The sequence below is a fragment of the Quercus lobata genome, chromosome 6 (assembly GCF_001633185.2).
Source record: "Quercus lobata isolate SW786 chromosome 6, ValleyOak3.0 Primary Assembly, whole genome shotgun sequence".
In the NCBI taxonomy this organism is placed as follows: Eukaryota; Viridiplantae; Streptophyta; class Magnoliopsida; order Fagales; family Fagaceae; genus Quercus; species Quercus lobata.
The window spans coordinates 50584467-50593263 of NC_044909.1; the positions used below are offsets into that span (position 1 = coordinate 50584467).

At 34.9% G+C, this 8797-nt stretch overlaps 1 protein-coding gene across 1 annotated transcript; it reads left to right on the forward strand.

Annotated features, from left to right (window-relative positions):
• Positions 1–744: 744 nt before the first annotated feature.
• LOC115995446 (regulation of nuclear pre-mRNA domain-containing protein 1B) lies at positions 745–6229 on the forward strand. The gene is made up of 7 exons (XM_031120017.1): positions 745–1435; positions 2083–2330; positions 2424–2579; positions 2710–2866; positions 2994–3136; positions 3274–3309; positions 5143–6229. Exons 1-7 carry the CDS (start codon positions 1360–1362, stop codon positions 5821–5823), a joined length of 1497 nt encoding a protein of 498 aa, XP_030975877.1. The 5' UTR covers positions 745–1359; the 3' UTR covers positions 5824–6229.
• The last annotated feature ends 2568 nt before the right edge of the window (positions 6230–8797 follow it).

Here is an 8797-nt window from a genome sequence, read left to right on the forward strand (position 1 = left end):
CTACTATTAAAAAATGGAAAAAGTCATGTTTGAAGCCACCTTTTTCAACCTACTATGTGACGATTGAAGAGACAATTCATGTGTCATTTTAGTCACATGATTTTGTTAATAAATTATATGACTTGTTTAAATAATGTATATGAATAGTTTTATAAATTGTCATGTAATGAATTATAAAATATAGCTCTAAATATATTTGGAGCCAAACTTTGTTTATATGAAATATGAACTAAAATGAGAATGACAAATAATATTTCCAATTATTTTGAAGAATTTACAAATTTCCTAATGAGCTCTTCTTCTTTTTTTAATTTTGTTTTAAAATTTTTTATGAACTCAACTTGAATATATAAGTGTTATGTCATGCTTCAAATTCTTAATTCAAAATTAGAATTATATTATAGAGACTATTTTTTTTCTTTTGTTTATTTTGTTAAATAATTGATTGAGAGATGAGGACTGGGTAAGTCTTTATCTTTAAAACTAACCTTTGTAGTTTAATTGTATTTTATTTATTAAGCAAATAAGGCATTTTTTATTTTCAAAAAAGAAAGAAAGAAGAGGTCTCAACCCTTTGTTTTTGCTGTGTCGTTAAATATGACATTGCATGGGATTCACTAATCACAATTCTACTTAAGGAAAAATAAAGTTATGAAATTGAAAGAGGAAATAGAATTTGGGAAATTAAAATAAAAGAAAATATAAGTTCACTCTCCTCTTTATTTTTGGATTAAATAAAATTTGAGCATCGTCGTTTAGACAAAAAAAACATCCCTCTCTAATGGTTTGCGCCAAATAGCCCGAAATTACACCCCATGCTAAAACCTCTCTCACTCTCTCTCTCGCATTATCTCTGCAACTCTATTCTTTTCAACCCTCTTCTCTGAACTCCTCTCAGTTCATTTTGAAACGTTTCTTCTCTACACAAAGAAAAACACACAAACCCGTTTCTAGGGTTTCTCTTTCACAAACACCTCTCCTATAATCCGCACCACCAAACCTTCTCTCTCTGTCTCACTGTGATTCCCGCAAACGCCGTCGTTTCAATCAAATCGTTCTCCGGCATTAATTTCTGCTCCTCCGGTTCTTCCTGCATTTGCTCAAATTTCAAGAAACGCCACCGTTTTTTTTTTTTTCTTCTTCTTCTTCTTCTTTTGCCAATTGAAGCTTGCTCTTAGCTACTCTCTTTTGGAAAAAAAGAAAAAATAAATTATTTCTAGGGTTTTCAAACAGCTCAGAACTTCGACCAGCGTGCCTTGAACTTGGAGTTTCTATTCAATTTTGCTCTTTGAAGACTAATTTAACTAATTTTCAGATTGAAGTGGTTTTTCTCTAAGTACTGGATTGGTGGGAGGTGTGATGAATAGTGTTTTCAATGAGCAGATTCTTGCTGATAAACTCTCCAAGGTCAACAGCACCCAGCAGTGCATTGAAAGTAAATACAGTCCTTTTTTATTTGCTCATTTCAATTTTATTTATTTTATTTTATTTTATAAATTTGAATGAAGATGTTAAATTCTTTGTCTGTAATAAAAATGGTTGCTTTATAGATTTGTGTGTTTGTTTTTTTTATGTGGTTGGGCTTTTATTGGGGTTTTGCTAAATTTGGAAATGTATTTGACTCATAAAGATTTCCAATTTTTGTGGTCAACTGAACAGTTTTATCTGTAACATTAGTCATTGGAGGGTAAACTGTTGGTATTGAGGTTAGATAATTGAAAGCTCAGTTCTTGAAGACTCATTGATTTGCTTTTTGTGGATTGGATTGGATAGGTGTGTGTTGTGTGGACGTGTGCTAAGTCCCACTTCGGATGTTTACTAGGTCAAACTGGACTATATAAGTGATTAAGAGACGCTCCAATTATAATTTTATTAGTCCTTTTAGGGTATAGAGCAGATATGGCTTGTGCTTTCTCGGGTTGTGTAACTTTCATAATGTATTTGTTGAATTTTATATTGATTTGTTATATCAATGATTTGCTAAAGTGGATGTATCAACATATCTTAAGCATTATGAAGTGTCATATCTAGTTTTTATTTCATGTAATGTAATGTTTTGTCTTGACTTTTGCTTTTGTATAGCTTTGTCACATTGGTGTATATTTCACCGGAGCAAAGCAGAACTGGTTGTTTCGACATGGGATAAACAGTTCCACTGTTCGCAGATGGTTCAGAAAGTTCCCCTGTTGTATCTAGCAAATGACATCCTACAAAATAGTAAACGAAAAGGAAATGAGTTTGTTACTGAGTTTTGGAAGGTTCTTCCTGCTGCACTCAAAAGCGTTACTGGAACAGGAGATGATCAAGGAAAAAATGTGGTCTCTAGATTGGTAATGCCTTCTTTGCTTTATTTGGTTTGAAGAACTGATGACATAGGCCATACATTGTTTCACCAATTAAACTAGTGCTTGTATTATTTTTAGGTTGCTATATGGGAAGAAAGGAGAGTTTTTGGATCCCGTGCACGGAGCCTCAAAGATATAATGCTTGGAGAGGAATTGCCTCCACCCTTGGAGTTCAGCAAAAAACGTTCGCGTTCAGTCAGAATTGTAAAAAGGGATTCACGCTCTATTAGAACGGTTAGAATGAGGGCCTTGTTCTCTTTCTGCTTCATTCTGTTGAGTTTTTTAGAAGTTACATATTCTTCTTCCATTTTACTCTGCATGTCTGAGATGTGGCTCACTAGTGTATTATGTATTTGGAAACCAGAAATTGTCCATTGGAGGTACAGCTGAAAAAATAGTTTCAGCATTTCACTTGGTGCTCAGTGAACATCCTAATGAAGATGCGGAAATGAGTAAATGCAAGTCTGCAGTTCACCGTGTGAGGAGGATGGAGAAAGATTTTGATTTCACCTGTTCTAACGGTAAGCTACCTACAATGTGTATTGAAGTGGTGGCTCAGACTTAATTTCTTTTGACTGGTTTGTTATTACATGTTTCTCTGTAAAGATATCCGGATTGTATTTATAGCTTGCTTTCTTTGTTCCTCAGCAAAGGATCCAAAGCGAAAAACTCTGTCAAAAGAACTTGAGGAGGAGGAAAATATTTTGAAACAGTGTATTGAAAAACTTAAATCAGTTGAAGCAAGTAGAGTAGCGCTTGTATCTCAGTTAAAAGAAGCTCTACATGAACAGGTACCTGATCATACCACCACTTTTCTAATGTCTAATGAGTTTTTAATTATCTAACATATGCAATGAGTGATGATCTGTTTGTCTGCTACAAATGAAAAATCTATGCAATTATGTGCTCACTGTCTGAATTTTTTCAGGAATCTGAACTGGAGAATGTCCGAACTCAGATGCAGGTATGTTCTCCATTGATTATATCCATAAAAATTAGTCCAATATTCATTCATTCCCCAGTGTAAGATGGTTGTATATTTACTTACCAAGAAAGATGGGTATATATTTACTTATTTAGCATGTGTACTATTATGCAATTATATCTTTTAGCCTGCTTTTACATGCTCTAACAACTTAGAAAAAGCTTGAAAATATTGTTTCTTTGTGACACTACATATTCTGTTTTGGGCTGATCTCTTCAGTAAAAGATCCACTTGGCTACTGAAAACATTTGACAATGTTGGAATAGTTGAGAACTTTTATTTTTGGGTTGGCTCCCTGTTGAGCTAGAAGATTGTGTGTCGTTTTTTTAGCCTGATGGTGGGGCGCTGTTCTGGAGTTAAGTTCAAGTTTCTCTAGCATACTATGTTAAGGAAAGAACCCAGAAAGTTAAAAAAGAAAATGAAGTGATGAGAGTTCATCAAAATATCAGAAAGTTCATTGTTTAGATAATGACTAAGAACCAGTGTAGTGTTTGTGGTTGGCAAAAAGATCAACACTATGTTTTTGTTGCCACAAAATTGGTCCTTAGAGAAACTGTACCACTTAGGAATCAAGATTTCCTGGAATACCACAAATCACTGCAAGGCCAATGTCAAACCTGCTTCTTAGAAGTCAAATAGATACGAACAGATGAAAAATCTAGCTAGCCTCTGACGTTCAAAATTTTGTGAATTTTATAATTTAGCAGTGACTTGTGTGATTTGCTCTCTACACAACTCGTTACTCTGGTTATTACTACAAGAAAAAAATTTATTGTGGTGTTCTTACTACTCGAATCTCTTCTACACGTAATCTTTTGTCAATGGGCCAATACCAAAGCTTCACAGGTCCAATTCATCCTCTTTCCTTACTAGGTGAATATTATGGGCTAATAGATGCAATCAGTTCAAGCATATGCTGAAGTGTTGACTTCTTTCAGTTTAAGTGTCTAGCTGATGAAAAATCTGCTCTTGGATTGGATGTTTTATTTCTTGGGTTTATACTTATCTCAAGCTGACTCTCCAAGTTTCCTTCTATAAGTTTCTTGAAGCTGATTATGGCTCCTCATGCACATTAAATTAACTCAGCACACGTAAATCTTTCACATATGTTGATAAGAAGACTGTGAAAGCCGATAAGTAGACCGTGAAAGCTTTATTTGTGAAGAGCGGAATAATTAGTTTTAAAAAATTGTTTCTGTTAGTCAAGCATCTCAAGATGCTCAATAGGAAATGCGCTTGAGCCTATCTTTTACTTCTGCTGCCATTTTCCGGTCCTCCTTGTAGGGGTTTGTTTTGTAGTGTCAAAATGGACATATTTCATCAGTATAGGTCTTTAAATCATGTAGTACTCTAATATTTGCCTTTCTAATAAACTAAGTCAGCAGCCATATGGCTCCAATATAGTGTTTCAAACTTATGGTGAACTTGTTTTGAGTTTAGATCCTCCAGGACAATCAAGGGTAAAGAGTTTCCTCTAAGGCTATTCAGATATTTCTTGGATGCAATCTGAAGTGTCCAAACAATTGTTTAGGGTTAATAAAATTGTTAAGACACTGACTTAACTCCATACTTGAAGTTATGAGATTTTATGTCATTTTTGCAATTTAGTTATGCTGTTTATGTATTGAAGCTAGGACAATGGTCTTTGGACCCAATGGCTTCTCTATCTCTCATAAACAAGGGGTAGAGGGTTTTTATATCTGGTTGGGCTCTGCAGTTGTATGTATTTGCATAAAAATACTATACTGTTTAGGACCTTTTGGTGTCAATGGATTGAATTATCTAAACACTATGTTTCTGAACCAATCACAGGTAGCTCAGGCACAGGCAGAGGAAGCCAGCAACATGCGGAAGCGGCTTGATGATGAAGATTATGTATCAAAACCATCCACTGCAACCACTCCAATTGATGCAAACTCAAAAGCAGGGCAAACAACTAAGAAGTCAGCTGCAGCCATTGCAGCTGAGGTTGCAGACAGGCTTGCAGCTTCTAGCTCCTCTCAACTGATAATGACTTCTGTTCTCTCTACATTTGCAGCGGAAGAGGCAAAGAATGCTGGATTAGCAAAAGTGTCCACGCCTTCAAATTCCGATTCAACGGTAAAACCTGAGAAGTCGTTGCCAGTTTCAGAGCCTATTGCTTTCTTGTCCACACAGCCGTTTACTACACCGCCAAACCATTCGTATCAATCAGTTTTGGTTCCACAATCAACAGTGCAGAACCAAGTCCCAACCTCTCAAGCTCAATATCATATAATTCCAAACCCATCTTCCCAACAGTATTTGCAGCCATCAGGAGGGATCATGACCCCGTATGGTTATAATAGTATTCCACCCTTACCACCAGGACCGCCACCTCCCCCACCCCATATGGTCAGTCCAATGGTGCCTTTGACTTTGCAAGTAACTCAGCAACCCCCAGCGCCCCCTAGTTTCCGGCCACTTCAGCCTCCTGGGATGGTATTCTATGCTAATCCTCACCTTTCTCAGTGAAAAAAGTAAACTGAGCTAGGTAAATAGTTAATCATGTTTTCATACATGCATTTTCTTGAGAACTTGGAAATTTTGTCTGCTCAAATTGGCTTTTTTGAGATACACAGGTGATTTCGCTATTAACAACCCTTTCATGGATGGATTTATTGAGAACCTCGAATTGATGGCCGATTCGTGCAATTCACCACATCTAGGGTGGCTAGATCAACTAGCCTAGATGTACCAAAAATGACTAGGTTATTTAAATATATCATTAAAATGTAATGAACATAAGAGAGAGAGAGAGAAATTGTTGGGGTCACTCTAGATTGCAGAATCATTGTACATGTCATCTTTAATTTGAGGACCATTCTTTCTTGCTTGTAAAAGGAAAAATTATCTGTAACAAAGTAACAAATTTGGTCAAGCCCCTAGAATGAAACTGTGATAAATCAGCTATGATTTGGGATTCTCTTGGAAAATTATTAGGTTGGGCTGGAGGGTTTCTTTAATTGGAGAAATTTCCAATCCATGACGTGTAGGAATTAACTCAACTCATGTTTTTTTGTTAGATTGGGTTGACTGATTGGATTTAGATGTTTTGTGCTTTGTAACAAATTGGTTGTTTACTAACTATTAAATTCATTTATCTTTTCAATAAATTATTACATTTCCATAATATGCTTGAATTGTATTCTTAATTTTCAAATTCATTAAAACTAATTCTTAAAATACCAAAAATAAATCGAACTAAAAAAAAAATGGTGATAAAAATCACATTTGTTGGGTTGGGTTGAGTTGGGTTTGATGGATTGTAAGAGCTATAATCCAAACATGGCTCAACTCACAAAAAAATTGATTGGTGGGTTGAATTATCCCTAAAATTTAGTCAAAAAATTGACACTACACTAATTGAGAAATATTAATTGGAATTGTGAATACATATGCCAGTGTGGGTTTCAACAAGTGTACTTGGTATTCCTCATATTGTCTCACATGTATATGGAATTTGCATGTGGACTAGCCCGTAACCCATGCAATATCCATCACCCATGCAATACACAGACAAGTTTAACGTAATATAAATTTTTTTTTCTTCTTTTATTATGACTAATCTTAGACTCACCGGATATGTGGGAATAAATAATTATTTTGTAATTGTAATATAATTTATAATTTTTTCTCTAAAATTTGTTGAAGATAATTTGTTTTTTCTAAAAATTAAACACTAATTGGTCCTTAAATTGATTCTTTTTGTAGGTTGCATTTTTCAAGTTTAATTCAAAAATTATTATTATTTTCTTAATTTTTGGGTTGAAAAGTATGAAATTTTATTATATTTGGAATAAACTATTTAGTTTTTGAGTTAAAAATACAAAAAAAAAAAAAGAAAAGAAATTAGAAATATGAGCCTTAAAAATGCAATAAAAATGATACATATATTAAAAAAATCCTATTCTATCCACTTTGGTCATATTTGGTCCATTCTGTCCTCTTCGATCCACTTTGGTTTTATTTGGTCTACTTTGGTCCGTTGAGTCCTCATTGGTCCTATTCTGTCCACTGCAGTTTTATTTGGTCCACATTGGTCCTATTCGGTCTATTTTGTCCATTTCAGTCCTATTCAGTTGAAAGTGGTCCTATTCGGTCCATTACGTTAACTTTAGTCCTAATCCGTCCAATCGTTCTTATTCAGTCTACCTTGTTCCCATTCGGTCCACTTATTTCCATTTGGTCTAATTCGGTCCATTTATGTCCACTCGATCTATTTTAGTCCACTTTGTTACATTTTATTTTCTTATCCTTAAATAGGTAAATTGAATTGGACTGAAATGATCTAAAATAGATCAAATGGATTGAATAGACTGAAGTGGATTGAATGGACCAAAGTGGACCGAATAGACTTAAGTAGACTCAATGGACCAAATAGACCAAAGTTGAATATTTGGACCGAATTAGACCGAATAGACCAAATTGGATCTAAATGAACTGAATAGACCAAAGTAGATTGAATGGGACCGAATTGATCTAAGTAGACCGAAATAGACTAAAGTGAACCAAATTGGTCAAGTTGGACCGAGTAGACCTAATTGGACTGAAGTAGACCAAATGAACCTAATTGAACTGAAGTGGACCGAAGCAGACCGAATTAGACCATAATGGACCAAAGTGGACTGAGGAACTAAAGAATTAATAAGGAAAAAAATAATTAAAAAAATAGAGATAATGTTGGAAATGAGTGGATAATGTGGCCGTTGTTGTGACACAATATGATCGTAGTAATAATAAATGTTACGCTTTAACTTTTAGATAAATAAATATATATATATATATATATGTATGTATGTATATATTTATAGATTATGATTGTATATATAAGTATATACTCTAGCATTAGAAATTTATGATGATTGTGTTGTATAGAGAATTATACTATTTAAATTTAAATAAAATATGTTGTACTAAGATTAATGAAGGGTTCAAATATAGAATATAATTTCTGTGGGGTCCAATAATTTGTGGCCCTGGCCCATTTTTTTACATTGGGGCCCAAGGCCTGAGCCGAGGAAGGTTATAGCCGATGATAGATAATAAAAGTCCAAATAGTCTTGAGACACAGTCGAGGATGATTCTGTCATCGGCATATTCGAGGTCTTCCTGGAAGGAAGGGCAAAAACGGTATAGAAACAGCTTGGGAAAAAAATCTAAAATATCTAGGTCAATAGAGAAGGGTACGCTGGAAAGTATAACGACCAGGGAAAGCTGCCCTTACTGCCATTCAATACTCTGAACCTGACAGAACCATACTCTTCAGCTTTTACAACCACCCCCAACCACTCTGGGTATGGGCTGATGGGACAAGTATCAGTCCTGGAAAATCGAACCCACACGTGGACGTTGGATAAGGGATACAGGCTAGTATAAAAGGAAAAGTAAGCAATCCGAAAAGGTTGGCTGGGAAAAATGGCCAAAAACCAAAGCCTCCCAGCCCGCC

Coding starts and splice junctions, on each gene's coding strand:
- LOC115995446 (XM_031120017.1), top strand. CDS start 1,360: ATGAATAGTGTTTTCAATGAGCAGATTCTTGCTGATAAACTCTCCAAG. Junction 1,436..2,082: donor CACCCAGCAGTGCATTGAAA/GTAAATACAGTC, acceptor GCTTTTGTATAG/CTTTGTCACATTGGTGTATA. Junction 3,310..5,142: donor ATGTCCGAACTCAGATGCAG/GTATGTTCTCCA, acceptor AACCAATCACAG/GTAGCTCAGGCACAGGCAGA.